At 36.2% G+C, this 22099-nt stretch overlaps 1 protein-coding gene and 1 long non-coding RNA gene across 3 annotated transcripts; one reads left to right on the top strand and one right to left on the bottom strand.

Moving 5' to 3' along the window:
- Nucleotides 1-1092: 1092 nt before the first annotated feature.
- On the bottom strand, nt 1093-19795 carry DAZL (deleted in azoospermia like). 2 transcript variants are annotated; one of them, XM_054483157.1, is made up of 11 exons: nt 19448-19795; nt 12570-12716; nt 12211-12302; nt 11614-11665; nt 11110-11173; nt 10872-11011; nt 9427-9498; nt 8641-8691; nt 7768-7881; nt 6354-6452; nt 1093-3022 (listed from the first exon to the last, which is right to left on the bottom strand). In XM_054483157.1, exons 1-11 carry the CDS (start codon nt 19448-19450, stop codon nt 2969-2971), a joined length of 888 nt encoding a protein of 295 aa, XP_054339132.1. In that variant the 5' UTR covers nt 19451-19795; the 3' UTR covers nt 1093-2968. The 2 variants fall into 2 exon arrangements, with proteins under 2 accessions (XP_054339132.1, XP_054339133.1); XM_054483158.1 differs by lacking the exon at nt 9427-9498 and having other exon boundaries at nt 19448-19792.
- LOC129033953 (uncharacterized) lies at nt 4347-11473 on the top strand. The gene is made up of 3 exons (XR_008501717.2): nt 4347-4478; nt 9620-9726; nt 11134-11473. It is a non-coding gene; the product is annotated as an uncharacterized LOC129033953 (long non-coding RNA).
- Nucleotides 19796-22099: the final 2304 nt, after the last annotated feature.

Genomic DNA, 22099 nt, shown 5'->3' with positions numbered 1-22099 from the left:
AAGGGCCAGAGGTGCTTTACAACTAGAGGGAACCGCCGTGGAGTATTAATTTTTAAAAGTCAATGACTTCCTTGCAAGATGGGTACTATCAATTTTGAAGTTATTTTGAATTAAAGGTAATCTGATTTTAGAAAAAGAAAAAACAAACATGCAGAATACACTTATGGAAGTGACCAACCTTTTTAGAGTTGCTTGATTTTGCCATAACTTGACCTTTTTACAAAAAAGTGCTGAACAGTATTTTTCAATTCCAAAGATTTGATTTTGTGTTAAGAATTTAATACTAAACCACAAACATGCTTGAGATAACAAGGTACATGTAAGTCTAGTTTTGGGGTCTGAAAATACCATAAACTTACTCAGCTTGCGCTATAACCAAATATTCTCGATAATGGTTGGTATATACGTAACCATAGATATATGCATATATAGACACACATATGTATACATATATACACATATGCACATTTAAGAATTACTAATTTTTAGCCTATTATTAGACATTAAAGATCACAATTTAATCTTTGGTGATGTAGAAAGCACTGTTTGGTATCCTGCAGAACCTTGGAGTCAACTTTCTGGTTATTAATCAGTAAGCTTACTATCTGATGAAATATAGGAGTGTCTGAGGGGAGAATTTCCTCTCCACTGGGCTCAGCTTACAGAATTGAGAGTACTAGAACTACAGCTAGAAGAGGTAGTAAGTACTGATTTTTTTGACTGCATCCGTATGAAGTACAAGCAATACAAAAAACTTAAGCTCTATTAGGCAACCGCAATACTCCGAAATAAAAGGTCTAGAGATTAGGCCCAAAGTGTACAGTAGACAAAATGTTTCATAGGGTCCAAATTGAGAGGGACCTTAGCCATGAGATAGCAGAGTCAGATGTGTTCATCAGCATTCCTACTTGGCACTGCTGTTCATGCATCTCTTAAATTTCTCTTTGTACCTGAATTTGCTTTTATGACCTAACTTTGCCAGATCAGTAAATTGAACTTTATACTTTTGCATTTTAAAAATCTAAACCTTGTTACACAGTTCCCACCCAACTCCCCACCATTTTAGATTATTACATCAGAATGCTAAAAACATTTTTGAAGAAAAAAAGTTTATTTTTATTCATGTATGCAAAGACAGTATCAGCAATAGGCAGAAGCATATTTCTAAGTTTAGAATTAATTTTCCATTTTGAAAGGTTCAGGACTTCATCTCTTTTACCCTTACTCTTTTAAATACTTCACTCCAACAAAGACAAAAATTTATTCCCTTACTTTTCCTTAAGGTCATATTGAAATAATTAGAAGTAGCTCTTTAGAATATAGATATCATTTATAGTAAGCTGGAGATTTAATCACAGAATGATACGTGTCAGAATGTTACAGCACCAAAAAAACTACAGATCATTTTCAAATGGACAAATTCATGGTGCTTTCAATTTCTGAGGCGTAATAAAGCCCTCTTGGGAATTCTAAAGTTAAAAGACTCTCTCCTTCAGATTCAGAATGAACATTTTGAGGAATTATAGACCCTAGGGGGCACTAGTAATATGGCTCATAGTAACTACATTAAGTTAGAGTCTCTACGTTTTAGGGAAGAAGTCATTGAAAGAAGGGCCAGAAAGCCGCTTTGAACTCATGCCCATGGCAGATCAAATGATACTGATACAACTTTTTCCCTTAGAAAGGTATTATATCCCATTGCTACCGTTCCAGGGTTTGGCGCTTGAACTGCTCTCCTCATACAGCTACTTTCATTCTTTATATCACCAGTTCTAGGAGCAAACCTCCTCAAAGACTAGTGACAAAGGCTGGAAAAGAAAGACTGTGGGTATAGCAAAAGGGCTCTGGTGCTCTAGTTGTTTGTCACAATGTAAAATGAAGACACCAGCTAATCTAGAAACAATGCTAACTTTTAACTCTAGCACATTCTTGAGATATACTTATTAAACAACTTTTGTGGTTTAGAAATACCAAAACTAACTACACTTTGACTCTTCTGGACATATTTTACTTTACAAAAGGAAATATAACAGACTAAATCTATTCATAGCAAGTAACTAATATTTCAATGTTTTTATAAAAACAATTCCCTTCAGATACTCTGATTAACCTCTAAGTGACATAAAAAAGTTGCAGCATTCTTTAATACCAATATTTTGCACAATATGACATACAGCCAAGTTTAGCATTTCAAAGAAAAAAGTTTTTACAAAAAAGAAGAATGGTGACTCATTGAGAAGCTTATGTACCTAGTAAAGTTTAGTTTGTCTTGGATTCTTTAAAAAATTAGGCCCAGAATTTTAGTTATCCTAATTACTATCCTAATCAAATAGGATATATATGTGTGGATTCTAGATAAAAGATAAAATATTTTGAATAAACATATGACCCACTGATTGGACTGTTTGCTTTGAATCTGTTTTGCTGGGTTTAGATAAGAAGACTTCAATAAAGCTAACTATATATATTGAGTTCCACTGATTAAAAATGCAGTTTTAAAAATTTTGCTTTTGTGGTAAATTTCTAGACAAATCATAAATGCAAAGCTCAATATTGTAAATACTGTACTGTTCACAGGTACTTGTTGGAGAAGTGAAATGCTTGTATTCAGACCAACAAAATTCTGACCTTTCAAAATAGGTTTTTAAAAACATTTTTTTTGAAAATCAGTATTTGCTTTTAAACACTTAAAATGCCAATTTTTAAAAAATCCTTGCAGATAAATCTTAAAGTTTCTTTCAGTCTCAATTATTTACTTTCAACTATATTTCAACACAGAACCAGCTTCTAAATAAACATCTAATGAAGAACAGTTTCAGTTTAAGATAAAACTAGAGTCTAATAATACAACTTATACACAAAGTTTTGAGTGTGATTTACCAAAATTCAGAATTTCTATAATAGTGGAAAACTTTTAGCGTAATATTCAAAACCAGCAACTTCCCATGTAACTAGATAGCCAGGAGGATCAAACAGATTTAAGCATTGCCCGACTTCTTCTAAAGTGATGCACTCTTTTATCCTGGAAAAGATAGAAAGAGTCCTTTTACTTTACTGAAAATTTCTGATTACTACTATAGATCTGAAAGTTGTCAAAAAGTTAAACCATTTGTTTTGGGTTTAAACATTATAAATAATGAGAAAAAAGATTATTCTTTTTGAGAAGCATTATTGAACACTGGGATAACATATATACCAGGATGGCTAGTTTTATTAAACAGTTTAGTTAAAAAAGAAATCAATTAAAAAAAAAAAGAAATCCCAGTAAACTCAGAAATAACAGGACTTAGACTCAATATCATTTTATGTACTTCTTAATTAATAATTTTGCAGTAATGTCCCAAAGACAGCTGGTAGAAAACGTAATTCTAAAAAATACTGTTTTCACTAACTGAACTGCATCTAATAGGAACCACGGCTTGTGAACAGCTCTCCAATCTGAAATTTCATGTTTTTAGGTTAAAAGATGTAAGTTTTGGCATTTAAAGACATATCATTAACCTGTGAAGATGTATTATTCTTTAGAAAGAAAGAGAAAAATTTAAAATACATGCAAAACTTTCTTTTCACTCTATGTTGCCTACAGATATGCAGAGAGAAAAAAGTGAGAGGTCTTAATAGGAGAAATGGGACTAAGCAAATGAGTAATAACATAATAGTATTTTATTTTCTACAAAGTTAACTGTGCCCTTTCTCTAGGACCTCAGTTTCACCGTCGTATAAATAAAAATGGCTTCTGGAAGTTACCTACTCTGTCAAAAGAGTGATATCCTATTTAGGTTAAAATCTAGAAAACTGGTCACCAACACATATCTTCACAGGTCATGCAGGAAACAAGATTATGGAAGGGACTAGAGAATCAAGACAATGAAGCGTGGAATTAGCTATGGAAATAGTAAATACATTCAAAAACACCTCATGCATTCAAATTCAATACAACAACATGCAGTCAATCAAAATAGGTCTAGATGTCAGACAACTGCAGGATGCCAATTTCTGATTCCTCTCCCAAATAAGCAGAAAACTCTGGGAGTTTAAAGGGAGTCTTTTGTCTAATACCAGGTGAGAACTCAAGTTTCAAAACTATTTTCTGGGCTGGGCATGGTGGCTCACGCCTGTAATCCCAGCACTCTGGGAGGCTGAGGCAGGAGGATCACTTGAGCCCAGGAGTTCAAGACCAGCCAGGGGCAATATAGTAAGACTGTCTCAAAAAAAAAAAAAAAATCTTTTTAACTAGCCAAGTGTAGTGGTGCATGTCTGTAGTCCTAACTACTTGGGAGGCTGAGGCAGAAGGATCCCTTGTGTCAGGAGTTTGAGGTTGTAGTAAGCTGTGATTGTGACACGGCACTCCAGCCTAGGTGACTAAATGAGGTCACCTCAAAAAAAAAAAAAAAAAACCACAGAAGACTATCTTCTGCTTTGAAAATCATTTAAGTACTACTGTAGACACCTATGTAATCTTCAGAACTTTGGGCAAGGTAAGCTGATGTACAATTCCAGTTCCTTCTTTTCTAAATCATACTATCTATGCAGAATGAAGCAACAAGAGAACAAATGTCAACTTTAAGTATGTTTACTCCCTGTTGCGAAGATGTTAAGAACTTAATTCTGCTATATGGCTCTATTCTTCTACATTATACAGGAGATCTGTAATAATAATCCCTTAAAAAGGCTTAAGCTTCATCCTATATCCATTCACAGATAAAAAAAAGCTAGTCTACTTTCTGTTTTAAGACACAATGTGATGGTTAAACATTTCCTTTTGAATGTAAAGTGTGTAGCCAGTTTTGACAAATTCTGGCAGTTCCACTGAAGGTTAAATATGACTTAGCAATTCCATTCCCAAGTACACACGCAAGAGAAATAAGAACATATGCCCACGTAATAACTTGTACATGAATGTTCACAGCATTATTTCTAATAGTTAAAAAGAGGAAATAATCCCAATGTCTTTAACAGATGAGAATGAGTAATAGCCACAAATAAAAAGAAATGAAGTTCTGATACGTGCTAGAATATTGATGAACCTTGAAAACATTATGCTGAGTGAAAAAAACCGGTCACAAAAGGCCACATTATGTATGATTCCATATACATGAAATGTCCAGGACAGGAAAATCCTTAGAGAAAGTAAGTAAATTAGTGGTTGCCTAGGGCTGCACAGTATGGGGGAAAATAGCAGGTGACTGCTAAGGTAGAGGGGTGATTTTTGGGGTGATTTAAGTATTCTAAAATTGATTGTGGTCATGGTTACACAACTTTGAATATATGAAAAACCAGTGAAATGCAAACTTTAAATAGGTAAATTGTATTACTGGTATCTCAATTATATATTTCAATAAACCTATTATTTAAAAAACACCTTCCCTTTACTAACCATAATATTTCTCTCCCATTGGACTGACCAAGTTAGTTCTTTTTCCCATTCACAGACTTAGAATTACAGGGACCCAGAAACCTTTAGTCCTGTACCTTCTCATTTTAGACCTGTAAAAACTGGAGCCTTAATAAGATTTATCTATCCAACATGGATAGATGCCGGGATCAGAAATCAGATTTTTCTGGAATTCAACTACCCACATTCTCTTCCACTTCACCAACTCTGTCTGAATCAACCTCCAATTCTTTCTATTCAACATTTTACTGCTTCACTTTACCCCTTTTCTCCCTTCACACTGTTCAGGTATATCTTCTGAGTAAACCATTTCTTTTCTTCTCTATAGTCCAATATGCTTTTTTTTTTTTTTTTTTGAGACAAGGTCTCACTCTGTTGCCCAGGCTGGAGTACAGTGGCACAATCATGGCTCAATGCAGACTCAACTTCCCAGGCTCAAGCAATCCTCCTACCTCAGCCTCCCTCTGGAGTAGCTGGGACTACAGGCATGCACCACCACAACTGGCTAAGTTTTGTATTTTTTGTAGAGATGGGGTTTTGCCATGTTGCCCAGGGTGGTCTCGAACTCCTGAGCTCAAGCAATCCACCCATCTCAGCCCCCAAAAGTGCTGGGATTACTGGCGTGAGCCACTGCACCCAGCCAAGATCTGCTTTCTATATCTAAAATTTTCTTTTACTATTTGGTCAAGCCAGTCAACTAACTCTTCTCTAGTTAACCCTTTCAATTACAAATTTCTGCTGAAGGATTCTTCCCTAAAGATAACTACATTATATCAAGGTTCAGCAGCACAAAATATACTGCCAGGTAAAACCCACTCTGGTTTACTGTGTTATAGTCAAATGCCAACAGTTAATTAAATGCTCTAAGAAATCTCAAAATACATATACCACAAGGAAAACAGATACTTTAAAGCTAACAAGTGTGCTTTTTAATTATGCATAACTGTTATATTCATACCTTGAAGTGGTCATCTTGAGTAACAACAGAGTTTCTCAGTCTGTTCTCTGGATTGAACAGACAAGATACCACCGTTTGTATGCTTCGGTCCACAGATTTCTGAAACACAGAAGTTTTCAGTAATGTAAAGACGACTCTTTCACTCACTCTTAGTAAGGGTTTTTTTTTGATAGTTTAATGAACATATTACTTTATTTCTAAAGAAATGCAAAAAATGCTAAAAGAGACTGGGAGTAGTGGCTCACGCCTGTAATCCCAGCATTTTAGGAGGCCAAGGCAAGAGGATTCCCGCCTCCTCCTGAGGTCAGGAATTCAAGACCAGCCTGGCCAACATGGTGAAACCCCGTCTGTACTATAAAAATACAAAAATCAGCTGGGCATAGTGGCGGGTGCCTGTAATCCCAGCTACTCAGGAGGCTGAGGCAGGGAGAACTGCTTGAATCCAGGAGGCGGAAGTTGCAGTGAGCCAAGATCACACCACTGCACTCCAGCCTGGGCAACACAGCGAGACTCTGTCTCGGGAAAAGAAAAGAAATTCATAAAAATGTGATTCATAATTCTTACCACATATCATTCAATATGCAAGTTTTCTGACAATCAAAGATTTTAGAACCTTAGTGATAGAATACTGGTTTAAAAAGCTGAATTTGTTAAATCCCTAAGTGAACTCCAATGTTTCAAGAAAAAATACTCAGGACAAAACCTGACAATTACACTGTAAGCTATTTTAATATTTATTCGCATTTTAAAATCGAGTATCAAATCAAGGAATTTACACTCCAATGGGACTTCAGTGTTATACATATTACCAACACATCAACTACTTCCATACTCCCGCTCATTTAAGAGAACATATGTGATTCAAGAGTGATAGTATTATTATAGAAATTTGCTCTAATGATAAAAAGAAGAAGGAACCCTGCCTAATATTTGAGTAATTACTACTGACTTCACCACCGTTGGGAACTTCTGCCACATATAATGTTACAGAGAGAACACTGTAAGTAATGTGTTTCACTGCTTAAGTAAACATCAAAATTGTAAAAGAAAAGGTACATGTAATTCGTACTAATTCCTCTTTTGAAGAGTAGAATTCTTGAGGAAACCCTCCCATAACATTCTGCCAAATCGTATTAATATAGTATTTATTGAAGTATGGTTTTTAAAAAGTAGTGGAACTGGAATATAGGAAAGGACTGCTGAATCAGAAACTTTATGCATACATTGAAAATTTGGGCTATCTGAAATTTCACCAACCTTTACATTAACTGCTGAATATTAGTCAATTATTTAAGATCTATAATTTATGGCTCCTATCTTTAAATTTGGGCAAAAATGCTTGCTTCTCAAAAAACCATTATTAAAACTAGAAAAAATAAATATGAAATATATATAAACAAAATTAGATATTTGCCTTTTGTGGGCCATTTCCAGAGGGTGGAGTAGCTTCATGAACTGAACATTCATTTAGCACAACTTCAGCTCCTGGATCAACTTCATTACAGTGGTAGTTAACAGCTGAATAAGCCTATATTTAAAATAATGAAAGTGTCATTAAACAGATATACAGATACGTTTAAAAGCCACTTATTCTTCAAAAAGCTGAGCTGGTATCGAAAGTTTCAATGTAGGTTGTGTTAAATTCAATTATATTATTTCAAAAACTTTGTTTTAAATGAACAGTTGAAATACAGTAAGGCAGCCTTCTGTTTTAAAATGTCTTTAAGGCATCAACATAATCAGAAGTAGGACTCTAAGAAACTAATGTAGTAAGGGAGTGTTTGAAAATTTTAACACTTACTATATCCTTCAAATTTTCAATCCTGATGAAAGACAGCAGCTTGGGTGTTTTAGACGTAATACTCTTGTTTTATTCCTATTCTTATTTAATGGTAATTAACAGCAAAACATTTCTGTTCCTCTTCAACAATTTTTTTATGGCTGGTAACGCCAGAGGCAGATTCTAGGCAGATACATGCTAATTCTAAAGCCACATTAATACTACCTTTCCTGAATTATATAGTCTATCAACAAGTAACTGAACACTTATCATTATGTGGACCAGCCATTGCTTAAGCACACAAAAACCTGAGAGAAGGAGGCACTGTTGCTCCCATGAGAGTTTCTAACTGGGTTAAAAAGAAAGTAACAGAATGTAACACATTAACATAAAAAACTATTTAAAAATATAGGCATATATGACATGGAAAACAATCAAGAAATATAGTTAAACAAAAAAAAAAACTTCAAAGTAACAGGAATTGTATGCTTGGCTAATTCACTTTACCGGAGGTACAACATAGCTCCTTTGCTCCCCAACAGGCCACTGTGGTGGCATCTTAAAAAAAAAAAAAAGGAAACCAAAATTATTCAAATATTCCTATACATTTTCAAAAACACATGAGATACAAAATATTGAAGTACTTATCATGCTGGCTCCTTTGTTGTTATAATAAAAGAAACAGAATGGAAAAAAAAGTACTTTATGTTTCTAATCCCTGATGTTCTTGTTGTTACTTCCATATATAAAATCTCACCTTTTTCCCAATTTTCTGGAGTTGGCATTGTGGAAATCTCAGAGATATTAGTTCCTTGAATTTATTACCACAGATATGATTATGGGTCACAGATACAGTTATATCTATGTAAAGAGACTCAGAGAACTTCTATTGTGAAGCAGTCAGCTAAAATAAAAATACAATTTGAATTCTGTGCTCTAAGAATTGGATAATAATTTTATTTCAGTCTATCTCCCTAAAAAATTGATGAAAGTCAGTCTGGCTGTTTCAGCTATTTGACAGCAAAGATGAAAAAATACATGCTGAAATACAGAAGGGGACACCGAATCTCATAAAACTGTTGTAAAGTTATTGCTAACTATATTCCTGTCAAAATATTATTATTCCATTACTTCTAAATAATAAAGAGGTCTTAATTCTAGACTAATTTTTTTCTTAAATTTTAGGTACATTTCACTAGTTTAAAATGACAAACCATTCAGACAATTTGTATAAACAAGTTAAAGGCCTCAATAAAATCTGAAAGTAAGTCATTTTACTCCCTCTTAAATTACCTGGTAATTATATACAGGCAACTGATATCCAGTGATGACCTGAACTGGTGAATTTGGGTAAGTAGGATATGCCTGAAAATCAAGTTTACAGAAAGAATGAATTAATAAAATAAAACATTTTTTAAAATTAGAAAAAAATATTATTCCCAATGTAACAAAAATATGAAAACTTTTAAAATATTTTTCTATATAGAACAATGCAGAATTCTAAATGAATGACTGACTTTATGAAGAAAGAAATATTCTCTGTCAAGTGTTACCCTTTGGGTGGGGAGGAGGAACAGACAAACGACAAAAGAAGTGAGTATTTCCCCAGGCAAAGTTTATCTTATTTATACTGTGTACTTATTCCCACGTAGAAGTTATTTTTTACACTGGTGATGAGGCTCTATTCAGACAGACTTCAATGTAAGTTAAATTAATATATTTGCTTTTTCTTTGTCGAAATACTTCTAAACAGTTTTGTGTTTGACAATATTATAGGGTAATATGTAGTCCTCCTACAGATGCTATGGCTTTTTCTGTGCTTCATTTCGAAAAACTAAGGGCTGTATATAATCCAAAACTGGAAAAGAGACAGTATAATCTCTTACATTTTTCAATAAATAGTTACTGATTGAAAACATATAGGTGGCAGCATACACGAATACACCCAGATACAGTAATGGCCCACAGTAAATGTTAGAAACAAGTAAGGCTTTTTTTTTTCTAGCCATTGTTCAGAGAAGGAGAAAGAAGAAGACGTATACCCTACACATTTCAAGTACATGGAAAATGTCAATGAATGAAAGACACTGAAGAACTATTTCACTCCTATTTTGCTACTTTATTTTCCAGCAAAGAAAATGTCTTTTAAACTAAAACATAAGTAAAATGAACTAAGAAGAAAATGTTATTTACCACCAATAAGTGATAGTATGTCAAATTCTTCTTTAAATATCAAAGTAACCAGGATCAGAGAAATTATATGCCAGAAACTCACAGGATTTATACAGTAAAACACATCAGAAATCTACCCATTCCAGAACCACAACATATCCAGAAGTCAGCAATTTGTATGAGGAGGCATCTGGAAATCATTGCAAATAAAGAATAACTAGATGATTTGCTAATCTTAGAGGAGAATATACTAGACAGACACATAACAATAGCTGCTTTCAAATGCGTTAGGAACTAGTTATACGGGGGGGGAAAAGGAAGAGATTTCTTCATGTGTCTACAGAGGTCATTTCTAAGATAAAGACAAAGTATACAGAAGATCTTTAGCTCATATAAAGAACAACACTAAGAATAAGAAATTTCTAATGAAAGTAATAAATTTCCCATCACTCAAAGTATTCAAAAACAGGGATGCCATTACCACTTACTATGGAAACTGGATATAATTCCACAGAGGGTACGATGACTACAATAAACAAGAGAATAGGAACGTAAGCAATTCTTACCTGAACATACTGAGTTACAGGATTCATCGTGGTTGGGGGCTGCATGTAAGTTTCAGTGCTTGGATTAGTCCAGACATTCTGAAACTGTGGTGGAGGAGGATGATTAAAAACCAAAGGACGTGGCTGCACATGATAAGCACCTTTTTAAAAAGCAAAAAGAAAAAGCCTATTTTTAGTTCTTTGAAAAGCTACACAATTTCTTTTTTGTTTGAAAAGAACAATTTCTTTTTGTACTCACATAAATTTTGTTTCCTGATTGCAGGGCCCAGCTTCAGCTTTTTACCATGGAAATTTATCTGTGACTGAAAATAAAACAGTAACAAAACTAGAATCAATTTTCAAGTCTTTACTTCCAAGACTTGGGTGAACAACTAAAGTCTTCTAAAGTTCCTATTATCATAGAAGATCAGTGATAACTACACACCGAACTAAAATTTGTCATCATGAAGCTACCTTACCCTTACTTCTCTAATCAGCGTCAAGAGGCATCAAGTGAAAGTTGATCAAAAACTTTTCATCACCCTGCCCTGTCTCCAACCCTTCCTGTCTGTAGTTCATGAACCCATGTGCCCAGTCAAAAATAAACAGGATCTAACAAGTTATGTGAGATTCCTCTAAGTTTGGATTTTTTTGACCAGAAAGTGTATCATCTTCCAAATTTTACACAAGACTGAGTATATATCACTCGACACTAAACATTGTATCAATGAAACAAATGAGATTTTTCTATTAGATTACTTACTTCTACTATCTTCTGCACATCCACGTCATTAAAAAATGAAACAAATCCATAGCTATAAAGGCAGATAAATGAAGCATAAAATCACCATCATACAGTACATGGTTCAGAACTTCTACTATATACGAAAGTGATCATGACTAAAAAATGAATAATATACTATGCTAAATATTTGTTAAGATGTACATGATAGATCCTCTACAAATACTGCTTTTTCTTCATCTCAACTATGTCAAAATGTGCTGACTAGGGTAGTATGAAAACTTTATTGATTTACAAAGAATTCATATCCATGAACCTGAATTGAACTTACTATCTAAGACAAGGTGGTTAAAATTTAAGATACTGTGCAATGTATGAAGAAAACAATTCTTTGAGAAAACTGATTAATTCATTTGTATGAAATAAAGATTGAAGATATTCAAAAACAAACATTAGAAAAATGATTAAATAAAAGAACTGGCAATAAACTTTTATCCTCTACATGAAATAAATTAACACAGCAACAAATTTATATAAGTGTCAGAATACCAATTTTGAAGTCTTCTCTGATACTCTATATGTGGCTAGAGTTCAGATATTTTTGATAAAATTACTCACCCTTTGGACACACCAGTTCGATCAGTGATTATCTTCACTTCTTTCACTGAACCATATCTAGCAAAGAAGCTTCTAATCTCAGTTTCATCCATCTATGGAAAAGAACTTCAAGAGTGAAAATTCAGCATTCAAAAATTTTAATTTTACTAAAAGAAGGTTTGATGATGTGAAAATTTCTCCCCATTTATCCCCAAATGACCAGTAGCTCTTTGTCAAAGATATTTTTAGTACCTATGGGTCAAATGTAAAACCAATTCTAAACCTCCATGAAGTACAAAAAAACCTTAAGTTTGTAACAGGGCCCAAATCCCATTATTCATAATGCATTTCAAGGTAAAAATGAGGTATGAATACAATACCCTAACATCAATTCCTCCAACAAAAACAGTGTTTGGCATGATTTTGCCTTCTGGTAAAATATAGCCTTGGCTGGTTGCAGCTGATGAGGACTGGGTGCTGGCCTCTCTGGAGATGGTTGAGTTTGGAGTTTCAGGATTTGCAGTAGACTGTAATTTGGAAAGTAGACATCATAATTAGATACACAGGAAAAACCTATACATAATGTGAAATATAATTTTTGTATTTTAAGTATAAAATATTTTATATAAATTACTTTCATTCTAAGTTAGTTCAGGCTCAGGATTTAAACTTATCAGAGTAGATCAGCATGGAATTTTAACAAAAGGATATAGTTTTTTTTTGTTTTTTTTTTGAGACGGAGTCTCACCCTTGTCACCCAGGCTGGAGTGCAATGGCGTGATCTCGGCTCACTGCAACCTCTGTCTTCCCAGGTTCAAGCGATTCTCCTGCCTCAGCCTCCCGAGTAGCTGGGATTACATGTGCCCGACATCACGCCCGGCTAAATTTTGTATTTTTAGTAGAGATGGGGTTTCTCCATGTTGGCCAGGCTGGTCTCGAACTCCCGACCTCAGGTGATCCGCCTGCCTTGGCCTCCCAAAGTGCTGGGATTACAGGCGTCAGCCACCGCGTGCAGCCAGGATACAGTACTTTCTTAAACCCAGTATTGCTCATTACCAAGTCTTGCACAATGCTGTGGAAGAATACTTACTTAGCATTTGTGAAAATACTATGTGAATTAGTTAAAAAAAAAACAAACCCAAAATTAGAAAGTTCAGATTTGTAAAAATCAAAATTAAAATCATCCTGTTCTATATTCATAAACAACTTTTCATTTTACTGAGTACACTAATAAAAAGGATAACAAATCTTAAAAAAAAAACTCCAAAAAGCCACATCAAAAATAAGCCTCAAAGTTTTAAACCAATTTGTCCTGCTTCGCCTTTTTCACCAAAATTAACATGAATTTTTACAATTTTAACACTCCCTGTGTTAGTATGCCTGCTTTACTTTGGAAATGGATCATGGAAACATTATTTGCTCACATGTCACAGCTCCTTCTAAAAAAAGGATTATAATCCTCTTCCCTAATGCTAGGGTGTTCAAATCATCTTTTGAAATAACATTTTTCTTCCTGAGTAACACCAAATCAGTCCCACTGATAATTCTAATTTTCACAGTAGGCAGATATAAATGATACCATCTTTATTTTCAGATGAAGAAATGCATACATATAACTCATTATTTTTTCTGGATTTTGATCAGAACTGTCTTTATTCTTTCCGCCGTAGACTCTAAGGCTAATGTAAAATTTTCTGAAGTAGAATTTGTAAGTAATATATATGTCGGAGAAGCAATATAGCAGAGTGGAACAAAAATTAATTTAGTCAGGAGATCTAGGTTTATGCCCCTTACAGGTAAGTGGTTACAAGCCACTTACTTGCCAGCTGTGTACCTCTGGGCAAATTGCTTTGAGAAGGAAATGAGATAACATCTGTGAATTCATTTTGTAAAGTATAAACTGGTATGTCAATATAAGTTAGTGTCCTGTTATTTGAATTTATTTTCAGATTTTTTTTCAAGTTTCTTTTTTGGCTTTACTATTTTAGCTGACTTATTTTGAAGATATTTTTAATTAAGAACTAATTGAAACATCAGGAAACTATGAAACATCATTTAAAAATCATTGGTGAAGTGCCTGTTGACTACAAAAGGTAACTACAAAAGGCTGAAAAAGAGAAAGCTACTACACATATACCTGTTTGAAAGAAAACAAGACAAAAGAAAGCAACTGTTATCTTTTTGAAAAGCACAGTAATTGTAAAGGAATTAATAAGTAGAGTTCCTGCTTTGTTAATCAGATGCTAGAAGTTACTGATTCTACACAGCTTTACTAGAGATGAAATCTAAATTGTCAAATCAACTAAAGCTGAGTTTATTGCTTTTCTCTATTCGTTTGTGCTTATACTTGCTATTTTGGGTTCGTAAATAATTCCTAATTCTTTCTTTTAATAGTGGTATTTCATGACAATGATGTGGAAGAAAAATTTAAAAACGATTTCTAAAGTTTTTCCTTTCTAAAAATGTCTTACGTTATTGTTTTTCTAAATGACATTAAGCTGCGTATCTTGAACTTTAGGAACCTGATTAGATTTTCCCTCCCTACAGACAATTTACCAATCCCTTCTCAGTTCATTCAGAAATCCCAAACAGAATAAAACAAAACAAAATAAATTCTGAAATTCTTGTAGTTTCTTTTCTCCTTTTCAATTCCCCCTTGATTTGTGGACGAACTTTGGATATGTTTTTCTTTGATAAACAAGCTATATTTACAGTATTGTCTCTGCATCACAGTGTTTGGATGTATTTTAATTTAGAAGTGTAACATCTGGCAGAAAACTGTGTCAGATTATAAGAGGTTATGATAATGCATTGATTCTCAACTGGAAGATTTTTGAGCCCTGGGGGGCATTTAACAACGTTTAGAGATTGGCTGTCACAACTGAGGTGTATTCCTGGCATCTGATGGGCTGAAGGCCAGGAATACTACTGCACATCCTACAATGCAAAGAAAGCCTCCTACAACAAGGAACCATTTGGTCCTAAATTTGAATAGGGTGTGGTTAAGAAACCTTGTGACAGTGCCACAAGAATTGAGGAGGAAAATTATTGTTTGGGAAGAACCTGATTTCCACTGTTCAGTAAAGTAAGTCTTTTCAGGACCTCAGTTTCCTTGCTTGAAATGAATGGTTGGAAAAGATCTCTGGTGTCTCTTCTAATTCTCATACTCTATACAAGAGTAAAACGGATACTTGGAGACAACAGAAGTTTGGTAAAGAGGAAAAGAGGCATTTGATATTATAGGAAGTCTGACTTTGGCTTGGATCTTACAAACTGGCTGCCTGCTTAACTGGAATCGTAAATATAAAATTCATTGGATCACTTTAATAGTGTAATAACATCTTAAATTAAGTAGGCACCATCATGTCCTAGTTCTCAGCCAGCAGGTGGCGCTCAAAGCTAACAAAGTAAGCAATGTACTTCATTTTTACCATGGCTTGATTAGCAGGGATTGTTAAATTCCTACTGTATTTATACATAATTATAATGTACATATAAAAATCCACAATCAATAGACAACCTTTGGTGAAACTGTGGCCAAAAATATAAATGAGTGCTTAGGATAAGCAAAAGCTTAATTTTAAAGAAAGTATCATCATAACTGTCAATAGCATCCTGAAAACAAACTGCATTAAAGAAGTAATTTTCTTAATCACACCTTCAAGTGAGTTGGTGAATTTTGAAATGAGAAATGTTGGAATAGTAAACAGGGGTGAGCTTCAAGACCATCATATACACAACTCTCATTGTTATTTATAGCAAACATATTCCTTGTTATATTTGGACAACCAAGTGACAAAGACAGCTAAAAGCTGGAAAAAATAATTATTTAAACTCCTGAGATGTCAGCTTCTTTCACAGTATTATCTAATTCAATTACTATGTGAACATGTAAACAAATTGAGATTTATATAAACTGACCAGGAAAAAGACTATAATTTATAGTTATCAAAGTTATATTCACACCAATAGGAAGGAACGAATAAAGAGAATGCTAAAATTAAGAAAATATGACATGAAAATCAGAATCAAAACTTTAAGTAAATCCAAGAGTAGATTCTTGGGGAGTTGAGGGTCGGAAGGATGAAATTCAAGCAATAAACAATCCTGGCAAAACTAAGCAAGAAAAGGCAAGAAAGCAAAAGGATATATGAGATCTGAGAAATGGGTTATGACCACAGATTATAAAACAATGCTATGCATAAACTCTATAGGAATAAATTTGTAAATCAACATGACAAACTTGTAGAGAAATTTAAATCTTTACAAAACAATCTTGAGAAAGAACACCCAATGATACCTGGCTCAGTTTCCCTGGGAGTTTTTTCAACTTGTAAAGAAATAGATAACTTAGGTGTATGTTTGTGTCAGAGAGAAGTGCGCACATACACCAGACACCAGAAATAAAGACAGAAGACACAGAAGAAGAGATTAAGAAATTCAAACACTTTTCTTCAATTTTCAAAGAGGAAAAAAGTATTTCTCAACGCATTTTACAAAGCTAACAGCATGTAAGGAACAAAGCCTCATCAAGATGAGCCATCCCTGCCCTCAACACAAATGCAAAATTCCAGCAGTATATAAAGAATATAGTTTATATTGGAAATGCAAGAATACTTCACAGGATATTGTTACTTTAACTCACCATTGAAAAAGCATTTGATAAAATATAGCATTCATTTTTAAATTATTTAAAAATCCAAGTAAAACAGAAATAGAGCAATCTTATTTTCTATCAATCTAATTCTACCCTATCATTAAGCTTAAAGTGAAATACTAGAGTCATCTCCACTGAAATTAGGAATAAGGTAAGGGCACCTCTTTATTACTACTATGTATTTTTTTCCATTATGTATGACAAAGGTGAACATTAATATAGTTTTTATGAATCAATAAAAATAAAAATAAAAAGGAAGTTTAAAAAGCTAATGATCGATCAACTTCATTGATGATTTTAAAAAGTGCACATCAACATAGTAAAATATTTTCCAGCTATTAGGTTGACAATTCAAAAAATCCTAATACCTTTCGTTGGAAAGGGTGTGGAAAAGAGATCACTCTACATACCATCAGTGGGAAAATACTGATAACATGCTTTACCAAGAGTAGCTTGGAAAAGATGTATCATAGTTTGATAGGCGGGGATACTCATCACTATACTAATGAGGGGCGTAACTTAAAATTGTTACGAAAGGGGCAAAGCGCTTTCACTCAGCAATTCCACTTACAGCAATTCATCTCAAGGAATTAATAATACAAGCGTGCCAAAATATTTACAAAAGGATATTCATAGCATTTTTTTTTTTTTTTGAGACTGAGCCTCCCCCTTTGTTGCCTAGGCTGGAGTGCAGTGGCACGATCTTAGCTCACTGCAACCTGCCTCCCAGGTTCAAGTGATTCTCCTGCCTCAGCCTCCCGAGTAGCTGGGATTACAAGTGCGCACCACCACGCCTGGCTAATTTTTCTGTTTTTAGTAGAGATGGGGTTTCACCATATTAGCCAAGCTGATCTCGAACTCCTGACCTCAAGTGATCCACCCGCCTCAGCCTCCTAAAGAGATTACAGGCGTGAGCCACCGCGCCCAGCCCATGATAGTACTGTTTTAATATTGAAAAAGTATTCATCATAAGCGAATTCGGTAAAATAATGGTATAATTTTTAACATATATTGAAAATTAAAATTATCTTCAGAATAATGCCCACATCAACTGAAAGATGCAAGTTGTAAATTAGTATTATGCAGCACGGTGTAACTCTTGTAAAAGTTGGCCCATCTATATGCAATACATGCATAAAAATAATCTGGAAGGCCATACATGTACCAAAATTTAACGGTTGTAAGTGTTGGGATTAAGATGGATTGCTATTTTCTTACAGTGATTGTTTTCAAATGATTGTTTTCAAATGATTGTTTTCAAATGATTGTTTTCAAATGAGTAAATATGCTACTTTTATAATCACAAAAATAATCCAATGAAACAATTCGGATTTCTTCCTTTTAACTCTAAAAATCGAAAGTATTATAATAAATAATTACTTATAACTCAAGGTGATTACTTTTTATTAGCACGGATAACTACATGTTGCACAATTACACATAATAGTTGTTTATCTATTTTTATTTTAATGTTTATACATGGTAATATAAACTGTATAAATTTCCTCCCTGAAGAGACAGAATTATCAATGCAGACACACACACACACAGCATGTAATACGCGCGTTCGTGACTCAGTGGTTGGTCTGCGTGTTCAGAGCTGCATCTTGTGGTGGCGCTGAAGCAACGCTAGGCATTTACCAAACTCACAAAAACGCACACCCAACGCTATCTACCAAATGGACATTTTGTCAAAGGTTCCTGGTTTATCGAGAGGGAAAAAACTGTACCCAGAATTTAAAAATTCTAAAATTCTTAATGGTAACTACTGAAACCAACCTCGTGCCGCAAAGATGGCGTCAGGCAAGCTTTTCTGTCTGTCGCTGACACATGAGAGAGCCGCCATCAGCAAGTCTCCAGCAGCCGACAGGCGCGAGGGGACCAGAGGCACTTCCGGCCCAGCCCCACTCAGCTAGAGGGCCATGCCTTCAGGACGCCCCACACCCCACGCTGAGGCCCCCATGAACCCCGCCCACCCCACCAAGTACAGGGACCAGGAGGGAACCACTTCCTAAGGAAGCTCCGGCCCTCCAGGTCTAAGGAGGCAAGTCCCTCAGCAGGCCCGCCGCCATCTTACGGAGCCACGGGGAGAGCGCGCCAGAAATGAGGCTGGCAGGGCAGGAGCGCGTGGGAGTGGGGGAGGGGCGGGGACGCGTGGGAGTGGGGGAGGGGCGAGGGCGCGTGGGAGTGGGGGAGGGGCGGGCGCGTGAGTGGGGGGGTTGCGTGGGAGTGGGGGAGGGGTGAGGCTGTCGGGGGTGGGGAACCCGCACCCCAAACCTCTGCCAGCAGAGAACCCGAGCCTGGAAATGGGTGCCTCAGGAAGGCCGTGGCCCTTGCACGTGGCCGGCGAGGCAGCGCGTCCTCGGTGCCCACCCCCACCTTGCCACCCTTGGCGTCCGGCGCCTGCCTCTCTGTGTAGGCCGCGCCACTGCCAGGCCGCCTCTCCCCACTCTGTGGGCCATGGCTCGTGGTGCGTCCAGGCAGGTGCCCCCCAGACAGGAAAGCCGAGGATGACTTCACTTTCCGACCCTGCAGAGCCGGGTTTCACCCACGAGTGAAGACTCCGCTGGCCTTGGCCCTCGGGCCTCTCCCTCAACTCACCATGATGGCGGCAGGCAGTAGTTCCCGACCGGCTCGAGGAGGAACAGAGGCTGTGCTTGGCGCACCACTTCTGGGGCTGCTGTGAGGTCCGCTGGAACCCGCTGCGCGGCTTCGAGTGGTCAAAGGAGCCAAAGATGAAGAGAAAACGAAAACCAAGGGCGGGTGACAAGGCTGAGGAGCCCCGAAAGGTGGACCGTCAGGCTGAGGAGCGCAGGCGGACTGAGGCGTGGTCCGCGGGGCTCAGGGAGGTGGCTCCTGCGCCGGGTATCGGGGCGCGTGGTATCGGCCTCAGCCAATGGGTGGCAGCGCCCCCGCCCCCTGCGTGGGGGGGCTGCGGGGGACTACGGCGCCCACGCGGCGGGGGCGTAGGGTACGCAGGGTACGCAGCGCGTGTGCGCCGGTCGCGTGCCTCAGTCCCAGGAAGGCGCCGGACTCACATAGACCCACAGACACACACATCACCCCCAAAACACCCTTGAAATAAGTATGCATACTGAAATATATGGTATAGTTTACAAAAATGATAATCTAATATGTCTAGGCTGCAGTTTCCAAATGGCTTCTCTAAGGCACAGGGTTAGTGCAATCACTTTTAGCTTCACACTCACCCCAAAATCTTTTTAAATGCCTACAGAAATAAATCGAAGCAAGTCTGTGGAAAACAGAAGGAGACATCAACAGGCCAGAAACTTGGACTCCTTTCTGTCAAGTTTGAGATAGAAGGGGTTGGATGGGAGGAAATGCCAGTTTGACATTCAGGATGTTTGTTCTTTCAAGAAATAGTTACTGAGTGCCTGTGATTACCAGGTACAGCAGATGCAGGCGTGAACAGAATAACAGAATATGTCTTTGCTCAGGGATCTTACATTTTAATGGGAGAATTCACCTTCCAGGCCTTACAGGAAGGCTCTAGGCCTGCTTAGAGAATTCTAGAACATTCTCAAAGTCGGAGTACGGGCGTAGAGCAGGAGCAAGCTGTGGGCCAGTTGGTGGAGCCAATCACGTAACTTTGGCAACCACTCCAGCACCTTAGTTACACACACAGGGCTAAGCAGCTATGACCTTTATCCACAAACTTCACTCTGCACTGACGGAAAGCATTAAAATGTTACTTTTTGAGCTGGCAAAATGGTGGACTTCTATAACGTGAGCAGTGTCTCATTACCAACACCTAGTAATGCGGGATAAAAAAATAACGTTTTACTTTCAATATGCAGCTAAACCCATAAGAAGGGAAATTCCAAGTACCAAAAATGAACTGAAAACCAAAGCAATGACTTATTCAACTGATTCTTCTCCTATCCAGGATATGGGGGCTGGGCTGTAGGGCAGCCAGTCATACTAGTTTGCCCAGGACTCACATGGTTTTAGCACTGAGAAATTCCTACGTCCCTAAGGAAACTAGAAGGATTGGTCATCCTAGGTGTGGGCAAAGTGTTGTTACTCTCTCTAACTTGAGGTCTGGATGTTTAGTGGTAGGAGGTAAGGGCTCAGGGTGGGAGCTGGAACTGAGTACTCTGCAAAACGCCATTGTCCCTAAAATCCTTAGGAAAAGGATGGAGTAGGGAAAATGTAAAACACCCATGGCGAGCAGATGAGGAGGCTTGTATCATCTCTGGATGAAGAAAATATGTATTTAACTCTGATTAAATTTCGAAACCCTAGACCTGCATTTCATCAAAGTTTGGAGTTTAAATCTATAACGTATTATTGGAATCCCCAAGCCAAGAAATGGATCCTCCTACACCATCACTCTCTCTCCTGCCTTAAGAGATCCTAGACATGGGGCATCCAGAATGCCTGGCAGAAGCAAACATAAAACCGACTTGAATGAATGCTTCTGCAACCTAGGCTGAAAGTGATTCCCAGAAGAAAATGACCCTTTAATGATAAGCTCACAATAAAAAATTATACAACACTACTTACCTTGAATAAGAATGGCATACGAAAAAGAAAGTTAAAATGTCAAAAACGTACAGAAGCAGCTTCTTTTGCATTGTGTATACGTGTTATTTTTTTCTTTTCCTCACAGTTTTTTTCCTCAACTTATTTGGAGTAATGCTCACGCTCTCGCTCTCTCTCTCTATGTGTGTGTGTGTGTGTGTATGTATATGTGTGTGTGTATATATATAAAATATATATATGTGTATATATATAAAATATATATATGTGTATATATATAAAATATATATATGTGTATATATATAAAATATATATATGTGTATATATATAAAATATATATATGTGTATATATATAAAATATATATATGTGTATATATATAAAATATATATATGTGTATATATAAAATATATATATGTGTATATATAAAATATATATATGTGTATATATATAAAATATATATATGTGTATATATATAAAATATATATATGTGTATATATATAAAATATATATGTGTATATATATAAAATATATATGTGTGTATATATATAAAATATATATATGTGTGTATATATATAAAATATATATATGTGTGTATATATATAAAATATATATATGTGTGTATATATATATTTTTTTGAGACAGTCTCGCTCTGTCGCCCAGGCTGGAGTGCAGTGGCACAATCTCGGCTCACTGCAAGCCCCGCTTCCTGGGTTCATGCCATTCTCCTGCCTCAGCCTCCCGAGTAGCT

Source organism: Pongo pygmaeus, chromosome 2 (genome assembly GCF_028885625.2).
Source record: "Pongo pygmaeus isolate AG05252 chromosome 2, NHGRI_mPonPyg2-v2.0_pri, whole genome shotgun sequence".
NCBI lineage: Eukaryota > Metazoa > Chordata > Mammalia > Primates > Hominidae > Pongo > Pongo pygmaeus.
This window is presented reverse-complemented; position numbering and strand designations above follow the sequence as displayed.